Here is a 24,207-nt window from a genome sequence, read left to right as displayed (position 1 = left end):
CTGTAGGCAGGAGATCCTGAAGTTGAGCCTGAAGAACACACTCGCTCCCACTACCACCAAGGCTCGGAATCTGAGCCAGAAGAGAGGGGTGAGGGAACCCTTGCTTTCTGGGAGCCTCATGGCTGTCAGTCAGCTTAGGCTGGGGCCTACCATTATCAACACCTCTTCTGTAAGCCAGGACTCCCTCACCTTCAGGGAGGAGCTGAGGCTCGGGAGGAGGAGCAGCCAAGAGCATGGGAGAGCAACCTGTCTAAGGCCATGCAGACCATGGCTTCTGGACATACAGGCACCTAACAGACTATAGGCTAAGGCAGGCACACCAAATCGTGTTCTTTCTGTCCCACAGGGACCACCAGGTTTTAGCAAACATTGAAGGCTCTATCAATCATCCTAGCAATGGGTTCCTGTGGGCACACTGCCCTCTGCTGAGCCTGGGGTACAAGGCCACATCGACTCCTGTTTGTGAGGACAGCCTAGACCTCGAAGGTGGTGGGGGAGGGGAATTTTCATGTTTTCTGCATCGTCCGGTACAAAGCCTGACACTTAACTCAGGTAGCTGAATTAAGCCCAGATTCAGAGGCTTAATTCAGGCAAAGAGGGAAGGAGGGAGGGAGGAAGGAAGGAAAGAAGAAATAGAAATGATTTCTGCCTGCTGGCCCATGTGCCAGATGACTGCTCTATGTAAGTCCCAGAACCTTCCAGAACATTAGCAGTTCCTCTGAAATAAACGGTCGCAGTGGAAAGTCTGTTTCTCAGAGGTTAAAACGGCTCTGTTGTCACCTAGCCAGAAGCTGAGAAACCCCAAGCCCAGGGCTCCTCCCCCACATTCTAGGGGCTCTTGGCTGAATGACTCCCAGTCCCAAAGACAAGCTACAAACCTAGACTGAGAACAGCTGAGAGCCGGGTCCCTGACTCACCAATGTCTCCTGACCTAGTACAGGGCCTGGCACACAAGGATGATTTATCCCACTGAAGGAACATAGGACAACCAAGTTAAGATACATCGTGTGAGCCAGAAAGAGAGGCTCAGAGAGGGAAACTGAGGCGCTCTTAACACACAGCAAACAGAAATGATAGACACTTCTAGCTTCAGGCTGTCCCCAGAAGGTGAACAATGCTTTGGGTAGAAAAGGCTCTTGTCTCCCAAGGCAGGTAGGACCAAAAAATACCTATTTCATAGGTGAAGAAACTAAGGCCCAAGAAGAAAAAGGAACTTGGTGCATTTTCTCATCAGACTGCTCACTGACAAGGCTGGCAGACGCAAGGGAAGAAGGAAGCCATGAAGTCCCAACCCACTTACTGTGGCCAGACTCAGGCCACCATTTTGCCCAAAAAACATGCCACGAAAGGCACCTCTCTAAGGACCTCACCTTGCAGTGAAGGGACACAGCAAATAATTTGTCGGGGCTGTGTAACTTGAGCCAGTTCACAGCTTTTCCATTGTCAAGTGAATCCAGGAGCCTGCCTTCCAGGCCCAGGACCCCACCCCTACCCTGTTCCCCCATCCCCTACCCCTAAGCCTCCCCCCCCCACTTCTACTATGTAGAACCAGCACAGGGACTTTCTCCCAGTCCCCAGTTGCTAGCTAGCATCTGCAGTGAGCACAGTAGTCAAGACATGTGGGTTCCAGCTTCAGTTCTGCCCCTGGTGCTGTGTGACTGGGGCAAAATACGCAATTTTCCCAGACCTCACTTTTCAGCAGTCTTGAAAGGGAAGGAAGGAGTCAATGTATCTGAAAACTTGAGGCCCAGAAAAAAATGCCATCTATGCCTGCTGTCTGCCCTAATTCTAGGCTTAGGGTCAGTGTCACATCAGTACAAACCCACAGTCCTCAGCCCCTCCTGCCTCTTCCATCCTCTGGGGCAGGTCTCTGTGGAGTCTCAGTTAGAACATGGCCCTTCACCCTTTTTTCTACCCACCGTGGGCCATCTCATAGGTGGGGAGGTGACCAATGTATTGCCATAGGCACCTAGAAGCAGGAAAGGTGGGAAATTACTAGCTTTGTTGAGAGAGGGGACTCTAGGGTGCCCCATTATGTGTCTCGGGTGCTCCCTGAACTGGACACCAGGAAACGCTGGGAATTCCATCCTTAACTTGGTCCAGTTAGTCTGCCTCTCCCCGATGGCATCCCGGGTTTTCCAGATCCAGACCCTGGGATGCGTGCCTTCGGCCAAGTTCACACCAAAGTTCCACGCAGCATCCTAGGGCCGCAGTCTCCCCTTCACTTTCTAGCTCCTGCATCCCACTTGGCCGCTGACCGCCTGGGGAATTGAGAGGCTCAAGCAGGTGAGCCTTCCCCTCCCGGCCCGGGGCTCACCGGCAGGACTGCGAAGGTCTTGAGCGCTTGGTTCAAGTTTCGCACCAGAGCCCACTTGCCAGGCAGCGGGGCAGATGCCTCGCCTGGGTCAGCAGGGCTTCCGGGGGAATCCATGGTGCCGCTGGGTTCGGTGGCCTCACGACAGGACGCGAGCTCCTAATTCACCTAATCTCGCGGGCTACCCGCTTGGGAACCCTAAACCCAGCCATCTGCCAGAGGCCCATAGCAACGGCGGCTTGGGTGACGCCCGTGGGCCTGGAGAGGAAGGGGTACTGCGCCGTTGCGACCCCTCCCACCGAGGGACCTTGACACCCCCAGATTCCCAGGGTGCTTCTCTGGAACTGCAGCCAGGAAAAGAGCTCCAGGAACTTCATCTTGGCTGCAGTGTTGGAGGAAATCGATCCGTTTTCTACAGGAGAAAAAGCCGGACAGCTATGGCGGAGCACAAGTAAACCTAGAAAAGTTTTAGGACTACAGAGAAAAGTGACTCCAGTGCTACTGCTGGGGAATGGAAGCCAGTAAATAAAGTAAAATAAAATCCAAAATCCGGGAGCCTCTCTCCAGACACCAGATCCATTGTCTTTCCCCCACCTGCCGCCCCCCCCCCCTGTTGTTCCGGATAGAGAGATAACACAGAGGACTGGTAAAATAAATAAATAAGTAAATAATCTCCAGGAAGGCCTCTTCAGGGGAGCTGAACTCTTAAGAGCTTGTCTGATCCTCCTTTCCAAGCCCCTGGGGTCAACTGTGGGGGGTTTCTGATCTCAGAGGTTCCCTGGACTCCCTGGGGCCTCCAGCCACCAAACTGGCTTAGGCTTACCTCGTAGGAGCTGGGCAGCGCTCCTGAGCCCTGGTATCCAAACAAGATGAGGTACCAGGCTCGAGTCGTTGCATATCCCTGAGCCAGAGGCTACTGTCCACCCATGATGCCCCCCAGCCTCTTGCCCCACCCTCCCAGTTTGTCTGCTTGCCTGTCCTCCTCTCTTTTAGCCTCTTTTCTCTTTTTTCTTCTCTTATCCATTCCGTACAACCCTTCTGGTCTGGAACCCTAGAAATACAACTGCTCCCTTAGAAAATACCAGCAGAGGCAGGGGCTGGGGAGAATGGGAGAGCAGGGAGATTCTCAGAAGCCACAGGCCGCTGAGGCTGCCAGGCCAGGCCAGCACCTCCTTCTACCTACACAACCCAGTCTCAGCCTCGGGGACCCAGGACCTGTTCCAGGTCCCCGTCCTGTATTTATCAACCCTTTCCACACACAGGGATCCTGATCTCACAAGGGTACCTCCCCTTGCCTACCTGCCCACGAAATCCACAGAACGCAGGGGAGGAGCCCACGTGGATCCTGGGCATTTCCCAACTGTCCATACAAAACCAAGGGTGGGGCAGGGTACAGAGGGTCCTATTAACACACCATGTCTTTGAGTTCTCAGCCTGGTGGGACGAGCTACAGATAAGGAAGAGATGCCAGATAAGGGTCTGCCTTCATATCAGCCCTGTGGATTCTGCAGCCAGACAGTTGAGACTCCATCCCACTTGGCCACAGGCTTTGTTCTCTGGGCAAACTCCTTTACCTGGGGTACATATGTTTCCTCGTCTGCTTGTGTTACTGCAGCACCAAACAGGGGTTTGTGGACTGACTCCTGGGCACTGTGAACAAATCCTGTGTGCTTGGTGCTCCTAAGAAGTGAGAGACTCTTAGGCCTCCTGGAGAGGAAAGATGTTCTAGACAGAGGACTAACACAAGGAGATGCCAAGGATAGGGAGAAGGCAGACCATGGATCTAATGGCTGGAGAGAGGCCCCTGGGGAGTCCCACCAAGGTGCTGGGAGGTTGTCTCTGCAGGTGACGCTAGAAAAATATGTCTGCTTGTGAGACAGAGAGAGGCAGAAGCTGCAAGAGAGAGAGGCATCTCCTCATATGCTAAGATCTTTACTATGTGTGAAGGCAGAAAGAGGGTGTTCTTCAAATGTTTAAAAATATATATATCTATGTGTGTGGTGACACCATCGTATTACATCACAGATGCAGAGGCGGTGGATGGGAGTCAGCACCCAGCCTATGCACGCTACGCAGTGAACTCAAGGATGGTGTGAGCAGCCTAGCAAGAGTCTATATAAAAAAATAAATTAAATAAAAATTTAAAAGCCAGGCAGTGGCTTTTAAATTGTTTAATTCTAGCACTTGGGAGGCAGAGGCAGGTGGATCTCTGTAAGTTCAAGGCCAGCCTTGGCTACATAGCAGTATTGTACTTTGTGTAATTCTCCCTTTCCTCACTATGACTGGAAATGCAAAAAGTAGTGGTAACTCTATATTAATATGTTTGACACACAGTATGTAAAGATGTAAGCTGTGAAAACAGAAGAAGGTCGTGGATCTTCAGAGATGCGTGCCTCATATACCATTAAGGTTATTTTGGTTTTTATATTGTTATACATTTAAGATCTTAATGTATAACAATGTAAGCCTCAGAGAAACCATAAAGGTAAAAACAAACCTTTAACAGTTTTTTTTAAAAAGAAACAGTGTTTATTTTTAGAATTTGTTTGTATTTATGTGTCTGTGTGTCTGTGTGAATGTATGCCAGGTGTGTGTGTACACAGATTGAATCCCTGGAGCTAGCTCCTAGCTGCTGTGAGCTAGCTACCTGACATGGGTATTAGGACCTGAATTCCAGGCCTCTGCAAGAGCAGCAAGTACCCTTAACTGCTGAGCTGAGCCATCTCTCCAGCCCTTAAAGTTTTACACACACACACACACACACACACACACACAGAGAGAGAGAGAGAGAGAGAGAGAGAGAGAGAGAAGAAAAAACTCATAAAAAGGACTTAAAACAGGAATCAAAATAGAAAATTGGGGGGAAAGGTCAATTAAACACAAAATATGCCATTAATCAAAGAACTGGAGATGTTACAAATTGTCTAGAGAAAAAACAGCTCAGCGGCAGAAGCCTTAGCAGGGGTGTGGGGATGTAGCTCAATTGACTGAGTGCTTGCCTAGCATGAAGCCCCAACACATAAACCAGTCATGGTGCATGCCTTTTACACAGCACTAGGGAAGTGGGAACAGAAGGACCAGAAGTTCAAAGTCATCCCTAGCTCTACAGCAAGTTGAAGGCTAACCTTGGGTAAATGAGACCGGTCTAAGCAGGTCAAGTCCTTTCCAGTAGGTAAATATGCATCAACTGAAAGGAAGAACCTGAAAAAATGGATAAGAACACAGGAGGCTACCAAGGGCTGCCTTCACGAGACTCGCTTTAGATCCAAGGTCTTTGTGCAGATAGCATTTCCCAGCAAACAGTAACCAAGAGAGAACCCAGCGTTCACATCGATATCAGGCCCAACAGATTCGAAGTCATAACTTGTAACAAGGGACAGAGAAGGCGTTATATTCTATTAAGTCACAATCCAACCAGTGTGCAGCCCAAAGCTATCTTCAAACCTCCTGCAGATCTGGGTCAAGTTCACATGGTTCCTACCCTGGCGTACCACAGAACACAGGGGAAAGACATGTCAGAGTAAGCAAAAGGCCTCTTCAAGGTCCTCAAAGAAGCTGCGTGTGTACCACAGAGGCCTGGAGTCCTCTTTGCAGTGTCACCCAGCCTGGCCACTCTGGGGACATCTTCACAGCTTTCCTGATTCTGACTCCCAGGCTACCTCCCATCCTGCTGTGTCCCGGGATCCAGCTGTCACATTTTGGCTTCCAGATTACACTCTATTGGTCTGGAACCTTCTCATGAGGGGTGGGGAATAGTCTGCATCCTCGGGGTTCTGTCTGGCATGGAACTAGGCCTCAGTGGGGGTCTGTGGGACAGGTGAATAAGAACCGCCTAGGAGAGGGAGCCTCAGATACTCTAAGACTCATAAGGCCATAAAGACAAGAGGTGTGTCCAGACTGGCAGCAGGCTTCTCCACAAAAGTCTCTACCCTGCAAAGTCACCCAGGGACAGTCTGACTTCTCCGCCCCAGGCCCTGTGCCCCTCCCCAGGCCCCCCTTCCCGTGACAGTTGTCGCCCCACCAGCCCCTTGTTTCCTATCATATCCAGGTCTGCCCAGATTATGTTCCAAGGACTCTGCTTGAGTCTCAGTTTTTTCACGTGTGTGAAACAGACTTAGTTCCCACCCCATACATCACTGCGCCACTTCGGATAACGACCGTAGATACCACCCCTGGCTGACTGGCACCCTGCCATGGCTTAGGAAGGCTAGATTTGACGGGGGGGGGGTGTGGGGGGATATGCATGGGTTAAATCTGTGGATCAGGAAGGCTGAGGTATAGAAGGAAGGAGAGAAGCTGAATGAATGACCTGCCATTCACATTCCCACATGAGGGCACCCTACACATGGAAAAAGAACCATCGGATCCTTTGAGGTCTCCTGGGATCTCCTCATCTTAAATAAAGGAATAAAGCACTGGAATGCATCAGAGCGCCGTTATCAGCAGGTATGTGGCAGCTGACCTCTGGGGACTTCCATGTTAAGCCTCGGCTGGACGGTTTTATTAGTAGGACATTATTATACTCCCAAACCTACAGGCGGGAGCTATCATCAGCCCCTTGCAAAGCGATAGTAGCTATTAGCTTACAGCTTCATAACTGGAAAGACAAGGGGCCAGGAGTCCGGCTCAGCCCTTGAATTCAAATGGTGCGCTCTTAGCTGGGTATCACTCAGCACTGAACCCCAAGACCCCAAGTCACGGGGACTGATTCCCATCTGGGAAGCTGAGGTGCAGGGGGAGGCTGCCTTTGTTTCTAGGTCTCTGTAGGAGTCCAGGAAGCCAGAAGAGACACAGGTTTTCAGAGCAACAGCAGCAAAGAGGCTCCTTCCCCCCAGACAGGCTACACCTAGGCCTGGGGGTCCTTAGCCGGGCAGGAGGGGGACGTGAAGGTCAGGGGAGGGAGCAGAGGGTAAGGCAGGCAGGGGTGTGCAGCAGATGAGGCATCAGAGTCTGCAGCTGGGGGATGATAGCCAAGGTCCCGAGAAGGGACCTGCATGGTCAGCACCCACAGCCAGGCATTGTGGAGGATGAAAAATGCAATAGAAAGGTATACCCTACTTGAAATGGGTAGAGATATCCTTCTCTTAAAGATCCCAAAATAGCCCCTGCAGGCCGAGGCTGGACACCATTCAGAGGTAGTCAGAAGCCGACAGTCCAGGGGAAGAGGAGTCCAGTCAGGTAGAGGCCTGCTTCAGAGACCCTGGGGAAACAACCCTGAGAGCTATGGGGACCCCAGATCCTCCTTCTGGGGGGTATCTGTGTGAATCACCACCCATCAGCCCTATTTAGCCTGGTTTTGGCTTTCTCTGATGGGCCACTGGGCAAGCTTTCAGCCCCTGAACATTTTCCTGGTCCAGATCAGTAGCCTGCTTTTAACACATGAGCCCTACATGGCCTTGGGGCTTCCCGCTAAGCTGTTCATTTGGCCTCTCAAAGCCCGAGAGAACAGGAAACTGGTAGCTGAGCCCCAACGGCACCCCGCTTCTCTGTCCTAAGGCTCTGTTCCCTGCCCACCTGGCACATTGCCTACATTCCTGGCTCCCACTTTGGAGACCAAGAAGTTCATTAGTCTCAGGCTGGTCACGGGGAAGGGCTGAGGGTCAGAGACCAGAATGGCTCTGGGAACTAGGGGGACTGGAAGGCTCAGCTGATGGGCAGTCCATGTGCCTCTTCCCCCGGGGAGCTCCAGCTTGGGCCCTGTCACCCTGACTCAGATCTGCCCAAGGTCTTCCCTAAGCAAACGTGCTAACTGCCTCCCCAAAGACCTTCCACACTGGCTCCTTCGCACGTGCTTCCTCTGCCTGGAATGCCTGGGCTCAGGGGGACGACTCATCGCCCCTGCTCAGAGACACGTGTCCGTGAGAAAAGACGCTGCTCTGGTGGAGGCAGGGAATTCTTCACAGCTGGGTTCTGAAGACTAAGTAGGAGTTTGCCAAGGGAAAGGACTGGAATCCGTTTCCATGGCCAAGCACATACAGAGGGGAACACGGAAGGGTGGGTGATGAGGTACCTAACATGGCCCTCCACAGCTCTGAGAGAAAAGACACACACTCACCTTCTGAAGAATAACCATGGCTCTACGTCAGAACACCTACTGGGACGACCAGATACAGTTCTGTGGGAAGAGACCGTGACACGCCCTGAGCCCAGGCAGCTTGGATATGCAAGACCACCTAGGCTCCTCCCCCACCCCACACCCCCTCCCTCACGGAAATCCTTGATTTCCATCCTTCTGTCATGGCTCTGTCTACATGACCAGAGCCTCCCGTTTCTGTCAGCACCTCCACTGCCCAAAGCTGCTAAGCCTCTGACTCAGCCCTTGTCATCCCAAAGGGCTCTTAGTAGTGTGGGCTACACTGTACCAGACATCAGCATGAGGGGTGGGCTTTCCTGGGACTTACGTTCTGAGGCTGCCCAAAGCTCAGAGAAGGAGCATCTCTTATCCAAGGTCACACAGCAGAGCAGGGAAGACTCAGGACTAAGTAAGATTTGGGCTCTGGTCCCAGTTCAGGGCTGCTCCAGGAGTTTTAGGACTAACACCTGTTGTGGCCCTGATTTCCTACCTCATACAGCACAGAACTAGGCCCAGAAATAGGCCCCAGATGGATTTGCTACACTGAGTATGGTCACCAGAAGCAACCCCAAGCCCATAGGTCTTGGTGTGAGGTCCCTCCATCCCTGCCTGGTCTGCCCCCCAGAATGAACATTAAGTTTTCACAAGGGCTCATTTGGAGGCACTGGGACATCTGATCCTCTGCCACGGCACTGACACCTGAGCCCTGACCCCATGCCCCGGGTCTCTATGGGCACATGGTCCTTCTGGAGACCGACACCACCCTGGGTTCCTGGCAGGGGGTTAACTGCAAAGGCAGCCGCAGTGGTCATGAGAGCTGGAGTCTGAAGAGGCTGCCTCACTGGAACAAGGCTGCAGAGCAGACTTGGGACCTTGGAGGGTGGGGCTGAAGACTCAGGGACAAGCTCAGATCCCTTCTCTCCAGAGCACGAGATTCCACCTCTCCATTCCAGTTCTAAAACTAAGAGTTAGACCGTGGGTAAGACTGTTGCTTTTCAAACTGAGAACAGAGAACCGTAGTGTTTTCTAGGCCCACGTCTGATTTTTACCTTGACCCCCCTCGGCAACCCCATATGGTGACTTTCACAGTCTCGGGTCACAGATCGGAAGTGTGAGGCACATGGAGGAGAAAACAACTTGTGCAAAGGGAGATAAGTTATCAGGGAGATAACCAAAGAGACCAAGAAAGAGAGGCACCCACCCTCCACTCCCACCCCCCCACCTCTGGGTACCCCTGACCCAGCTCCAACCTAGAAACAACTCCACATGCCCTGTGCTCTTCAGATGCCCCTCATGCAGGGCATAAGCCTCCATGCACACAGCTCGGGACATTCTCTTCCCATGGCTATGGTGGTAAGGCCCCTGAAGGTTCAGGGGAGTCCAGTCCCCAGAACTGTAGGGCAGGGGCTCCAGAGGAAACCCCAGCCTGCAACTCCTCCCTAGTCCAAAAGTTCCAGCCAGGGCAGCCCATCCTTACCTGGGTCTTATCCACACCCTGAGTCAGCACCTCCCAGCCTGGGGCCAGGGGTCACAGGTCAGGAGGATTCTGGGAACTGAGGCTGGCGCCTGCAAGTACTTTGCCCCAGCCGAGTCTTGCTCTGATGTTGCTGTGGAGTTCCCTTGGGCTACTCTGTTTCTTGTTGTTTCCCTGGGTCACCCTCTTCCTGCCTAGGGCAGCTGTCCAGCCTGCACCGCCACCACCGGCCCTCTCCTCCAAAGCCTTCTCCCAGGAGGCGGAGCCCTGGGGGCCTCCAAGGTCGGGATGTGGTGACATCAGCATGAGGGGGCGGGCTGTGCTGGGGCTAATGTCCAGAGGCTGCCCAAGGTGCTGTGTAAAGCTCTGGCTGGCCAGCAGGGATGGAAGGCATGGAGGACCCAGGAGGCTCTGCTGCCCAGTAGGGAACTAGAGCCTGGGGTCAGCCATCTGGGCCTCAGGGTCGTTTGTCATGTGTGTTACTATCTGCTATCTCTGCATGGTTGGGACACCTGATCATGAGATCACCTTGGTCATGATTTTGCTGGGTCTCAGCTCTCAGTCGCCCCCCCCCCCACTCACCTGTCTTCTCTCCTCCTCCAAAACACAACCAGAGACCATACAGAAGAACAGGCTCGCCAATACCTGGACACATCCAAACCAGGACTCCCCAAGACGCACTCAACCCCCCACCCCGTGAGGCTCTACCTGCCCCTACAGCCTGTTCTAGGAGACTATAGAGTGTGCTGTTACCGAATTATCCAGACACTTTGCAAAGTCACCTGGGCAGGAGCAGCCTCACACAGGACAGAGACTCATCCGACGGGTATCATTTAAATGTGTGATTTTAAAAAGGGGGCGGGTGGAAATGGACAGGACACATCATACTCATCATAGTAGGTGAGGGAGGTGGCTGGAAGACCTCCTCCTGAGACCTGGCCCTTTCTTCTGTTCAATCCTGGCCAGCTGGGTCATTCCCGCAGGGAAGCTGCTTTTCAGTGAGTTGTAGTGGGGGTGGGCGTGGGGGAGGTAGTGGTGGTGGAATCTATGGTGGGAAAGATCAATGACACAATGGTGCCACCTGCTGGGCACAGGCAACTGCTACAAGACTAAAGAAAAACTGATCAACTTCCTCAAACCAGGGTGCCACAGGGAGACCACGGTCCAAGGCCGAATTGCACCCAATGCAGCCTTCACCCATGAGGCTGATATTTATGAACCCGGTGAGTAGCGTGAGAGAGACACAGGTTGATGGGGTGACAACTGGGGCAGATATGCTTCACTGGGGCCGAGGTTCATGGTGGGCAGACAGTGGATGGGTGAGAGTGGTCACAAAACCACAACGGAAACACTTTCTTAACACCCAGACTGGGCTAAGCCGCTCACCTAATTGGAGAAACCTAGAAACCCACGCCTGTTTCCCCAAAACAAGCCACCCAAGATGAAGTGTGTGAGCGTAGGTCACCGCAGGCTGTGGAAGATGCTTATCTTGTCCCGCTGTCTCAGACAGAGGCAGAAAACGAAGTCCTAGCAGAGTGCACACTCCCACAGCAATCTTGCCTCCTATGAGAGCATTCTTCCCACTTCCTCCCCGCCTCATACTCCACCCTGCCCCTCCAGCACCTGAGCCTTTTAAGGGCACCACATCCGAACCACTGCAGAACTGGTTTTAGTTTGTACCGACTTCGTTCACCCTTCACTCCTCCAAATCCAATCTACCCACTTCCCTTTCTACAACTGGAACCCAGCTTCTGACATGGCCCTGCCCATGAATTCCTAGCTCTAGCTACCCAACCCTTTCCAGCATCTTTTCTCTGGCCACCTCTGTCTGCATGTAACTGTCTCCTCGCCACTGGAACGGGACACAGGTCTTGAACTGAGAGACTGTGCGTTAGCTCCCAGGGACTTCCACCCTGCGCTATCAAGAAAAGTACAGTACTGTGATCATCGCATGCGCTTTATACATTCTCCTCAGCTGCTGGACGGCTGCTCCAGAGCAGAAACTGTGCTTTCATGTCCCTGGGGCCTGGGATGGGCAGAGCTGAGCAAAGCCAGCCCCACACCGACGGGCAGTAGGGGACCTGAAGGATTCCACAGAGCTGAGCTCTGAGTCACTAGGCAACCAGCAAGGTTGCTCATCCTTCTAACCAGAGGCCAGCTATTTATTATCCATCCTTACCCAGAGGGATGGGAAACACGGGACAAATGAAACAGACAGACGCAGAAAGGTTCCTCTAGAGTGGCAGTAGTATTTATTCTGAGAAGATTACAGAGTTCCTCTCCCTTGACCCCAGAGCATAGTGGGCTGGAGTGGAGACCAGGTCCTGGTAGCTCATGTAGTGCACACCGCAGGGTTCATCACCCTTAAGTGGAACACTAAAAGGGTGCAAAAGGTGAGCAAAGCCACCGATCTCCCTGTTCCACCCTGTCCTCACTAGTCTTCAAGGCTTCCTGGGGACCAGAGGTTCCTTTACAGCCAGGAGCCAGCCTGGCCTAGCTTAAGAGAGAGGAAGCAAGAACAGGGTTTATGGCCCAGTTCTGCTAGAGTTAGGGGCAGTGTCTAGATGCCAGGTAAAGCATCTACACGTTTGCTACTTGGTCCCTGTTTACACCATGCCTCCAAGGAATATGGCTGAGCTAAGTAAGACCCACGTGTCAGGCCCCGAGACCCAAGATTGTGAGGCAGGCGCTCACCCTCCATTCCTGACTGCAGTCTTGGTTTACAACAGCCATCGAGAAGGAAGCAGGTGACCGTGGGGTATATGATAGAGAGACACACAGCGGAAGTGGTGTGGCCTCGCTCTTATTAGGAATCGCCAAACCCATGCTACAGAGGGAGGAGTCGAGGCATGGGAGGTTGACGTGGCTTGCTCCTGGTGGAATGCACAGTCCCAGGCCCGGGTGATTGACGGGAAGCCCCAGCCGTGCAGGAGGAACCCTCTTATCTTTAGTTCACCTCCCAGCCCTTACTGTGGACAAGGTCCCAGGCCAGAAGAACCACCATGGAGCAAGATGGCAGTCAGATTCCAGCAGGAAGAGGACCGTGTAGGAGGGACCAGAGACAGAAAGGAGCAGTGACAAAAGGAATTTGCTGCTATGACCCTACTGTACTTTTAAAATCTACTAAACCTGGTCTGGAAGCTGACAGAGGACACAGAGGGGACCTGTACTAAACAAGAGTTCCTCGGGAATGCAGTCAGGAGGGAACATGTCATCTCTGTCCTCTTCTGAGATCCCTCTGAGAATGTCCCACTGCCCCCGCACCCTCTCATGCTCAATGTCAAGATAAACGCAGAAGACCAACAAAATGAGTTTGGAAAGAACAAATGTGGGGGCTGGCCTCCCTTTACACTGAGTTTTTTTTTTTTAATGCTAAGATGATCAAATGTTGAGGATTGAGAGCAACATTCTAGTCTGGACAGTAAGAGCGTGGTGACCTCCTTGGCTCTTCGGGGGATGCTAGTGGAGACCCCTCTGGTCAGAAGAGAGAAGTCTGTGACACCCAATAGACGATCTGGCCCTGAAGGCCTGGTACCATCCACCCCAGAGCCCTTTCTTCCAAGAAAACCCCAGGGTCTTTCAACAGAGGCAGCATATGTCTCCCTTGGGTCTCTCAGAGCCTTACATCAACCCGCCCGGCCCAGGCCACTCCTTCCAACATCACAAGTAGAGGTTGAGAAATCACACTTTCTCACCAGCATGACCATAGCTCTTCAGGGCATTAGTGTGAAGTCAGATCCTGGTCTCAGGAAGGTAGATGCCTCCGAGAAGACCTGAGAATCGGGAAGCCTAAGGCGGCTCCTTGGGCAAACCTATATTGAGTAACTAAATAAATGGGGGTCGGGTATTAGACAATGTGCAAACGTCTCCTACATATGCCCACTAAGGGTTCTTTCAAGATGGTTTTAAAAGGCGGTGTGGTGGGACTGGAGATGTAGCTCAGTCGGTAAGTGCTCGCATAGCATGTACAAAGCCCTGGGTCCCATACCCAGCACCACATAAACTGGTGTAGTGCCACAGCACTGAGGAGGCGGGGGCAGGGGGACTCAGAAGCTAAGAAGGTCATTCTAAGCTACATAGTAAGAATCTGGGGTGGGGGAGCAACAGCCCCCCCCCATAGCAAACAAGGAGAGGGAAGGGACTTGGGACATGGCAGTTTGTGTGTAAACAATTGACATCTTGGCACTCCTCGGCTGACAGCAGGGCCTGGGGAGACATTTTCAACAGATAGCCCCTTAACAGCAGCGCCCATTGGGGAAAGAGCGCTGCTTTACATCTTAGGCAAGAAAACTCGCCCTCCAAACACTGAGGCTCAGAGAGGGGCAGGGCTCTTCCCAGGTCCTACAGTTGGGCAGCAGAACAGTGGGGAAAAGGCCCCAGTGTCTGGTTCCCAGGCTGGTCCCAGGCCAGGTGGGGACATGCAGTGCCAAGGACTAGTGGGCGGGGCAGGCAGGCTGGAGTCAGACAGCTGTGAGAGAGGCACTGCAGAGGACACGCACAGCCACAATGCCTGGCAAGTCGCTGGGCTGCCGGCTACTGCGGTCCTGGAGGTGGAGGGTGTGGAGATCCTGCAGGGTATCCGGGTCAGTCTTCAGGTGCACCTGGCCCAGGAATTCATCCTTCAGGACCCGGTGATTCCAAACCTGAGACAGAGGGTGGAGGAGGGGTATATCTAAGATCAGGAATGTAACCCATGGCAGCCAGACCTAGACGCCTCTTTGCTCAGTGCAAACCCAGTCAGGGAAAAGCCTATGGCCTGGACTGATGGGGTGCCCTCTTCCAGAGCCTCAGGTTCCCCATAAAAGCATGTTACCACTTAAAAACCTCAATCCATCCCTATTAGCTCTAGTAAATTTGAAGGGGGTGTGTGACCTTGAACTTGACCTAGTTCTGCCCCTATAAGCCCCTTTTATTTTGTTGTTGTTGTTATTGTTGTTGTTTTGAGACAAGGTTTCACCATGTAGCCCTTGCTAGCCTGATCTTCAGAGATCAGGCTAGCCTCAAACTCACAGAGTCTGTCTGCCTCTGTCTCCTGGGTGTTGGGATTGGGACATGAACCACCACACTAAGCACCTCATTTTAAAATTTGTGCCGAACTTCCTGCCCCAATGGTCCTTCTAGACTCAATATCCGCGAGTCTATGATTTAACCCAATGGGACCAAGTGTTAAGAAAACTTGGAAAATCTGGTAGCTCCCCCAGGGTGTGACGTGTTTGTTTACAGATGGTTTCTTGCCCAGAGAGAGGCTGCCCTGGGCCCAAGGGACAGAGAAGAGAGCTCCTGGATAATGAGCTCAGAGTCATACTCCAGCCATGTTGGACCAGAGAAAGCTGTGCCCAAGGTCACTGGCATTCAGACTGACTCCCCGGGGCTCTTAGGAGACAGCCACGCGACACATGTGACTTCAGTGTCACCTTCTCACGTGGATCAGCTAGTGGAAGCTCTGAGAAATAGAGACCAAGGCTTCGGGCCAGGTCAGCAAAGAGGACCACGGGCCTCAGCTGGGAGACCGACCTTGCTGACTCAGACCCAGGCTGACCAGTGGTCAGTCACCTACAGAGGGGCAAGAGGCGGGGCACCACAATGGAAGCAGCGCCTAGGCTCATACCGAAGGCCCTAGGTCCTACCCCTCGGAGCAGGAGGCTTTGGAAGGGCCAGAATATGCTTGTGAGTAGGTCTCACCTGCACCGTGATGGGCTGAGCCAGTTTCTTGCGATAGAAGATGCCTTTCACGTTGTACTCCGGGGTGGAGGTCCCTCTCTGCACAGCTGAGCGAACCTTCTCGCCCTCACACTTGATGATTACATATGAGTTTGCTCCTAGAGAGAGGATTTGGGATCTGGGGTGAGGACGGGGCTGGTGCAGAGCCTAATGGGACAGGTGTCTGGGAGGTGATATGCTAACTGGTCTTTGCCACTGAGAGGATGGGGAGACAGAAGCCTGATCCACCTTCCTAGTCCCCTACCTTCTAGGGCCAGGTAAGGGGAAGAGTACAGGGTGGCCTCTGTTCCCTGTACACAAGTTTCTTCACCTCGACACCACCTTGGCTGTCTCTGAACCCCCAGCGGCTATCTGATGTCCCACCACATGGGGGCTCCAGGGAAGCAGGAGGCGGACAGACCTCTCTAGAAGCTCACATCGCCTACTGGATGGCTGAGTCTGCAGGTTCTGGGTTCCCAGGAGGCTGGGGTGTGCACCGAAGGAGAGAGGGCCTGGGGTAGTCTCCAGGCGAGCTCACCTGTTTGGGAGTCCTTGAGGCCAGCAGCCCCCAGGACATGGACCTGGGCCACCTGCTGAGGGTAGCCACACAGGGAGCTCCAACAGGTTCGAGGGGGCTCATCCAGGCGTAGCTCCCTGAAACAGGGCAGAGTAGGGGGATGGATGGACAGCAGAAAGACAGATAGAAAGACGAGGTTCAAAATAAAGAGCTAATCAAAAATCAAACCTCATGACAAACTCAAACACCCAATACCACAGGCTTCCAGCCTCTGTCCTGACTCCTAAGGGGGCGGCAGAGTATGTGGCACTTCCCACATGACACATCCTCTGCTGGGCATTATAGATACTATTTCTCATCCTCAGAATTGTTTTAGCAGCCCCCTGCCCCCCAAACCTGGTCTCCGTGAGACAGGTGGTAGTAACCGTAAGCCCTGTATTAAAATCCAGTTGGGTGGGTGGCTTGGTCCATATTGCCACTGATGGCATGGTGCCCAACCTTCTTTCTAGAGTTGGTCTCTGTCTTAAAATGGAGCGGTCAGGCCTCCCGTGAGATGGTAAGTTAAACAAGCGGGAGCCTTTCTGTAAATTGTTAAATGCACACCGAGTCACTGTTCCTAGTCAGAACCAAGAGAAGCCGGGCAGGCAAGCAGGGAAGAAGAGAGGCGATCGATGCCCATCCCTGAGGATGTTGGTGCAGGGGTACTATGCCTTGAGCAGACACAGACAGGCTAGGGTTGCAGACTCCTTCGGGCCCGGCGTGGGAGTACGCAGTCACTAGTCCTAGCCCCCAAACACACACCGGCAATTGGAGGGAACATCTGTGAAGACACGGAGCAGGAACTCGCCAGTGTGGCCTGGCTCAAAGGTGGTAGGGATGATAACATAGCGGCCCTCAGGTAGCTCTGTCCGCAGGAAAACACTGCGTGAATTGATGTAGATGGAACTGGCGGCCTTGTGCTGTAGGCTGTGCATACGGTACTGACGGTTCTCTTCCACCTGCGTGGAGACAGGAGACGGGCCACAAACAGCCCCCATCAGTCTACTCCGTCTCCCAGTGGCTACCATGATCAATAGGATACAGGGACAGAAAATATCCAGAACTAGCAAATCTATAAGGTTGGGTTAGTGTTTGGTTGGGGCTGAGGGGAAGAATGTCAAAAGCACAGATGTAAAACACACAGGGTGAAGGCTGGGAGTGGAGGTGGTTGATAAAGTGCTGACCACACCAGATCCTCCCCCAGATCCTTAAGATGCTCCAAGCTGTCAATCTATAGACCCCTCCCTTGTGGTGTGGCCATGTCTTAAGCTCTATTGTGCACACGGGGCTGATTTCGCATCAGAAAACTTTTTTTCCAATGTGCGCTGTGCTTACCTATGCCCAAAACGGACCACCTAGTGTCAGACGCTTGAAGTCTGGACCGACATCGGCTACCGAGTCATACTGAACTCGTTTCCCCTTGCCTCACATGGATCAATGCTCTTCTGGCCCTGATGTCATGCAGAGACCCCCACAGAAGGTTCTGTCCTATTGGGTGACAATGACCTACGGGAGTGGACTATCTCTTTACAAAGACAATAATCTAGAGATGTCACTAGGCTGCTCAATTAGGTGGCTTATGACTTCTACCTCAAAAAAAAAAAAGAAAAAGTGGGTGAAAAATCCCCAGGTGATGCCAATGACCCTACACGTTCTTTTTAAACTACTTATCATACGTGTGTGTGTATGATGGGGTGCATACGTGCCACAGCACACAGGCGTTGGTCAGAGGACAACACTGTGGAGTTAATTCTCCCCTCCCACCTTCACATGTGTTCCAGGGATCGAACCCCCATCATCAGGCTGCAGCAGTCCCTCTACCTGACAGGCCCTTCTCTTGTTTCTCTTTGCTTTTCAGACAAGGAGTCCTATAGCCCAGGTTCGAGCTCACTTTGTAACTGTGGATGTCCTGAGGCTCCTGACTTTCCTGTCAGCCTTCTAAGTGCTGGGATTACAGGCATGTGCCACAAAGGTACCAAATGCAGTCCTCCCCCACCGCCAACCCTGTCTATCCACGGTTCCAGGCTCCACAATGTCCACTGCCTACGGTCAACCATGCGCTGAAAACAGCAAAGGGAAAATTCCAGAGACAGTGTATGTATTTCCAATCTCAGGGGCGTTGCGATCCGGCACTATCTCAACTCAGAGATCAGGAGGGACACGGGTTGTCTTGTTGGGCCAGCGCATCTGTGAACTGAGCCACCGATGAATTGCTCAATAGCTGTCTTCACTGGCTATGGTATGGTGCTACTTTCAGCTTAGGTCATTCAGTGGGTGTCTCAGAACTTCGTGGTTTTAGAAGCCTACTAACCACGACATGCCTAACTCCCGGCCCAAGGCCATGAAATGACAGCACCAGCTGACTGGATGTCCCAGGCAGTTCCTCATGACATGACACGAAGTGTCATGGCGAGTCTCTACATTATGAATAAGCCAGCACAGGAGTGAGCTACACTAACAGTGGAGCAAGAAAGCACCAGTGTCTCACATCCATGTGGGTTCAGTAAGTTCTAAAGATCTGACACGAATGGGGGATGCTGTCATGCCAACTGTCTCCCCACACATGTAGCATGTGTAGAGGATATAAACTTCCAAGCCAGGGGGAGCAATCAGAGGTGAGTCTTCCTGTCACTGTACAAGGTTGCCTACGTCTGTACATGGGAAGGCCTCAACACAAGAGACTGTAGGAGATGAGAGGCCTGGTTCTGGAGGAGGGGCAGTGAGTTCATCGGGCACACAAGACCTCTCAGAGCCCAGGCCCATAGCCAGTATCCCTCACCTTATAGATGTCGAAGCCGATGGCCAGGTTCTCGCCTTTGCCCTCTCGGCGAGTTGAGCGCTTGGGCCGCTGCTGGATGCTGATCAACACTTCATCTTCTGGCTTCTTGACTTCAAATATGTACTGAAGGTGTGGCCGTGAAAAAAGATCCACAGTGAGACCCAGGTCAACCTCCTGGATCTGGAGAGCCTACACTCCGGAGCGAAGCCCCAGCCATGTTGGTAGCATGAACTTAGGCCATTCCATCAGCCCCATCTCCTCTGGGAGATGAGCCCATCAACTCATACAGTGGCCACCCTGACTGAAGATCGGGAGAGCTCAAGTGCTCACCTCAGAGCCCGGCACACAGTTGGTGCTCAATAAGGACTAAGTAGACAGACTACAGAGGAGCAAGCTGCTGGGGAGAGTTCCCAGTGGGCAGCACAGACTGGCCACATTTCCTGGGAATAGCCCAAGTGTGCTACTGTGAAAACAGGGGCTCTGACCACTATGTCTCTCACTGTGTCTGCGACTCTGCACAATCCAGCTCTAAGTCCCCGACAGTTTCCTCCTGTGACCTTCTGCAGTGTAGACAGTAAGACAGCGACTTCATGCCCTCACGCGACAGGCCCCCACAGCACAGATAGTCATACTGAGGCAGCCAAGGACATCCCTGAGTCACTCAGGAGCCCCATGGCTGGTGCAGGGTGAGACAGGATGGGGTCCTTGCAAATGCCCACCTGTGGGTTCTGGAAGAAAGTGTCCTTGTGGTTGACGCAGCCTCCACTGCGGTTCTGCTGAGGGTTCTCGTGTCTCGTCCAGGCGCCACGCAGCCGGGCCTCCTCCCAAGTCTTATGGATGCTCAGGTAGGACGTGTTAATCAGGCGGCACTTGATGATGTCGGTGAAGTATCGGCACATGTCCTCAAAGGTCATCCTAAGCGCAGGAAGGGAATGAGCTCCCTGCACCCTGCCACTCTCTCAACCGCAGCTATACACAGGCAAGCTGGACACCATGCCACCAAGACCCAAAATCTCTCCTGGGCCTCGGTTTCCTCACTTGTAAAAGTGGGATGAACCTACCAGCAGGTGCCTGTCTCACCGGGATGGCAAGGTAGCTGCTGTGTGCGCTGTGGCAGCTGCTCACAGTGTCAATAGCCAGCGTGCACGGCTTAACATTTTACTGCAGTTTGGAACATTCATTGTTGGGGGTGATAGGCGTGCCTGGTGTGCGTGCAGAGGTCAGAGGTCAGGGGTCAGGGGTCAGAGGTCAGGGGTCAGAGTCAGAGGACAGCCTATGGGAGTTGGTGTGAGACCCAGGAACTGAAGTGAAGTTGTGAGGACTGATGGTAAGTGTCTTCTCATCAGCCCTGGTGTGTACATCATGGATGGTCTGTTTCTACCCTTTGTCTTCCACAGGTGCCGAAAGGCGAGAATCAACTGGTTGTAAATAACCCCCACCCTCCCTCCAAGAGGCAGTGACCAGGCTGTTGCCAGGCACACCTCCAGTAGCCAGAGGAAGTACAATGGTTGACGCATGCTCGAGAAATGCCTTTAAAAGCAGCTTTTCCCAGAGGAGCCCTGGTGCTCAAGTGGCTCCGGAGCCAGACGGCACAAAGGGGACTCTGTCCTCAGCAGCACAGACCAGAGGCCTGGCCATCCTCCTCCTCCCCAGCACAGGGGGCTCTGTTAGGGTACCAATGTCACGGTCATCTGACCCTGGTTGGCGTGTGGGTCCGCATGGCATGTTCCTCACACCGGGCACCTTGTGCCATCCCCTCCCCTCCCCTCCCCTCCCCTCTCGTAAGTGGCTGGGAGGGAGAGCAGGGCCCCAAACGGAGTCCAGATAGATTCAGGGGAAGGGATGTGGGGGAATGCATGGGCGTACGGGATGCAGGCAGGGGATGTATACAAAAATATGGAGCGGATGCAGGAGAATAAACAGGGGATGAAGGGATGGATACAGGATAATGAAAAGGTACAGGGGCTGGATGTGGAAAAAGAACGGGCTTACAGAACGAATAGGTGAAGGGGTGCAGGGGGTACCGCAGCAGGGTGGGCGGGTACAGGGTGATGTACTCAGAGGGACAGATTTAGGGACTGGGTTCAGCTGCAGGGTATGGACGTGTGAAGCGGATGTAGGGAATGGTGGACCACAGGGGACGGAGACAGGATGTGGGGAAGGTGGGGGGACGACAGCAGGGTGGATACAGGGTGGCATGGATAAGGGGGTGATGCTCTGAGGCTGGCTTGCCAGGTGGCCGGACAGCTGTGGTGTCCCTTGGGTGTACAGGGAGGAGTTGGGGTGAAAAGGACCCCAACCCTATACCACAGAGAAGGCAGCGGGTCAGAGAGGTAGTGTGATTTCTCCACGGCCACACGGCTAACTGAGGATGACTATGGCCCATGCCCCTGCCAGACCCCAGGAAGGTCCCCTCCCCCCCAGCCCGAGGTCCCCTCCCCCCCCAGCCCGAGCTCAAGACAAGAGAACACTCACCAGAACTCACCATCGTCCTGTACGGTCACGCCCATCTTCTCCCTCTCACTCTTGCTCACTTTCTGCCACTCCTCTGACCTGGGGTGTCGGGGAGGGGACAGTATAAGAGGAATGGCCTTCCAGGGACACTTCCCCAGGGTGGGCTCTGGGCCAAGCCCCCACAGAGCAGTGAGAATCTGGAGGTTATGCCCAGCCCAGCTAAGACGCCTCTGTTCTCTCCCACTAGACACTGTGATTGTTTTTTTTTTTTTTAATGCAGGGCTACAAAGTAAAGAAATAAGACTAGTGAGGTGCTGCGACCCCTCGGGACCATTGCTGAAGTACAAAGCCTGTCACCCTTCTCCAGGTCACTGTCCTTGATGAACGCCAGCCCCAGACACACTTATACTGGAAGGTAGTAAGTCCCCTATTTTTCTCTCAGAGCATCTCTTGCAGACCCCGCAAGGCCCAGCCCAGTGTCACCTCCAGTCCTTGCTTCTGTGCCCGTCCCCAGCCCCAACCCTGGTGGGCCTCACGTGTCACTCCAGGGCCCGGTCCACTCCCTCTCGCCCCAGGGGTTCCTCAGACGGATCATGTCCAGCTTCTCTGACTTGAAGAAGGCCAGCAGGCCATGGCCCAGGCGCACCTTGCGCACATCAGTGACAGCATATGCATGGCCCTTTACCAGGCCACACGCCAGGCGGGCCTCCATGTCAGCTGCCGTCACAGCCTGCAGGACAAACAGGAGGGTCACACTGGAATCTAAGCTAAGGGACTGGAGCTAGGCTAAAGAGCCACATCACCCCCTTCAGGTAGGGATGGGAACTGCAGCCTCACAGAAAGCTCTTGCTTTGCTAAGAGGTCAGAACCCTAGGGTACCACACAACAGAAGCCGCCCCCCCCCCCCAGTATATTGGTGACAACTTTTCACTCTGCAGTTGACTGCTATATATTTAGAATTCTTCTAGGCCATCCTGGCTGGCCTACAATTCTCTGTGTAGACTAGTCTGGCTTTGAACTCGGGGCAATCCTCCTGCCTCTGCCTCCCAAATCCCAAGTACTTAAATTACAGATGTACAGCACCATGCCTGGTGGTAATACTCGGAAGTTTTAAGAGATGTTTGTGAAAACATAAGCAACATGAAACGACCTTGATGGAACGACCTTGATGGGAATGTTTATAGCACAGAGCTCAGCAGATGCCATAAATCAGGGCCCCATGTTTCTGGAGAACCAGCTGAGCAGGCAGCTAGTTCATCCTGGGCTCAGTGCTGCTTTCTCCCAGCAGTGACTGGGCAGAGGACAGTCCTGAAGACCAGCTCTAGACCACCTAAAGGAACTAGGGACTCCCTGTCCTTTTCCAGCTTCCCTGTAACTTTGGACACTTTAGACTTTGACAAAGTACCCCAGAGGTAGGGACACAGAGCCCAAGGGAGTCTGAATGGGGTGTAAATGGTGTAGGGGCATTGATTGGTGCAGGCTTGGAGTTGGATTTGCTCAGCTCTGGGGAAGGGGAGCAATGCTCTCCAACTCCCCCATCTCCCAGAAAGCCAAGGGTCATTATGATGTGCGGGCTGGGGCCCAAGCTCAGCCCCATGCCGTCCCATCCAGGGCTGGGGGTCTACCCTGCAGTCCTACCTTGATGGAGGCACTGATGAGACCACCTCTGCTGTGCACCTTCAGCACGCGTTCAAAGAGCTGATTCCTCTTGGCCTCATCTGTGGCCAAGTCCCCCTCGGTCAGGTCGATGGGTTCAGAAACGCCACCTGTGAAATCCACCAGTGCATCTGCTGTGTTGCCTCCATCCAGGGCCTGGTAACAGCCTGCCAACCTGCGAACCACAGGGAGGGAAGTCCCAGCTCAGACTTGCAGGCAGGTCTGAGTCTTTTAGCTCGCTCAGGTGCTGTCAGAGCAAGCCAAAACACAGCCAAAACTAGAGCCCAGGTCTTAGGGCCCAGGTTCTCATTTGGGTGGTGGTGGTGCACACTTGTGGCAGAGGCAGGTGGATCTGAGTTCAAAGCCAGCCTGGACTATAGAGCAAGTTCCAGGATAGGTTACACAGAGTCGAAATCAAAACCAAATCAACAACCAAACAAAAACAAAAACAAAACAAACCAATAAAAACAAACAAAATGTACAACTCTTAAATTGATTTTAAGAACAAATGCTCATCTATGCCCTGGAACATTCTAGAGAGTACTGGGAAAGAATTTTGGGGGAGGGGAAAGGCTTGTTATGTTTGCAAAGCACTACAGCTGGATCTCAATTATGTTCTGAGGGGTTAGCAATAACTCCTCAAATAGCTCCTGGCCAGAAGTGATGATGTGTATGCAGAATTGGGAGATCTGTGATCAGTTTCTTTGAAAGAAATTTGAAAATATATCAATTATTAAGCATGAATCATAACAAATATTAATTATTATGTGCTCACAGTGACTGTGAACATGGATAGCAGGTATACGGTACCGTACCATCAGTATGCATGGAAAAGACACACCCACAAACACAGTGCCTGCTTTGCAAGGATTCCTATGAACCAGAAACAACGCACCAAAGATGTTAAACGAAGCTGGCAGGGTAGCAGCACATGCCGGGAACTTCAGCACTCTTGATCACGAGTTCAAGACCAGTTTCTGCTACATAGTGAGTTTGGGGAAAGCCTACATGAGACCCAGGCTCACAACAAGAAAGATACTGAAAGAGCTGTCCTTGTTACAGGAAACAGGGTGGAGAGAATAAAAGAGGTACCCAAGGCACAAATGCTAACAATGGTCTAAAGCAGGAAGGGAGGGGTCTTCACCGTTTTCTATGCCAACAGGGTTTGCTCTAAAAGGTACAGCCTCATTCTACAACAGGG

The 24,207-nt window shown here is 52.9% G+C and overlaps 1 protein-coding gene across 3 annotated transcripts in view; it reads right to left on the bottom strand.

Annotated features, from left to right (window-relative positions):
- Positions 1-14,272: 14,272 nt before the first annotated feature.
- The window catches only part of CAPN5 (calpain 5), a gene marked incomplete at its 5' end in the record, with an annotated part of 35,972 nt that continues 26,037 nt past the window's right edge, over positions 14,273-24,207 (bottom strand). For all 3 annotated transcript variants that reach the window (XM_080911647.1, XM_080911648.1, XM_080911649.1), the window contains 9 exons: positions 14,273-14,504; positions 15,544-15,680; positions 16,100-16,215; positions 16,880-17,076; positions 18,897-19,019; positions 19,616-19,811; positions 21,372-21,449; positions 21,887-22,080; positions 22,989-23,181. In XM_080911647.1, the coding sequence (XP_080767773.1) occupies positions 14,322-14,504; positions 15,544-15,680; positions 16,100-16,215; positions 16,880-17,076; positions 18,897-19,019; positions 19,616-19,811; positions 21,372-21,449; positions 21,887-22,080; positions 22,989-23,181 (1,417 nt within the window). In that variant the 3' untranslated portion in view covers positions 14,273-14,321. The remainder of the gene's footprint in view (positions 14,505-15,543; positions 15,681-16,099; positions 16,216-16,879; positions 17,077-18,896; positions 19,020-19,615; positions 19,812-21,371; positions 21,450-21,886; positions 22,081-22,988; positions 23,182-24,207) is intronic.

This window comes from Micromys minutus, assembly GCF_963924665.1.
Source record: "Micromys minutus genome assembly, chromosome: 2".
In the NCBI taxonomy this organism is placed as follows: domain Eukaryota; kingdom Metazoa; phylum Chordata; class Mammalia; order Rodentia; family Muridae; genus Micromys; species Micromys minutus.
This window is presented reverse-complemented; position numbering and strand designations above follow the sequence as displayed.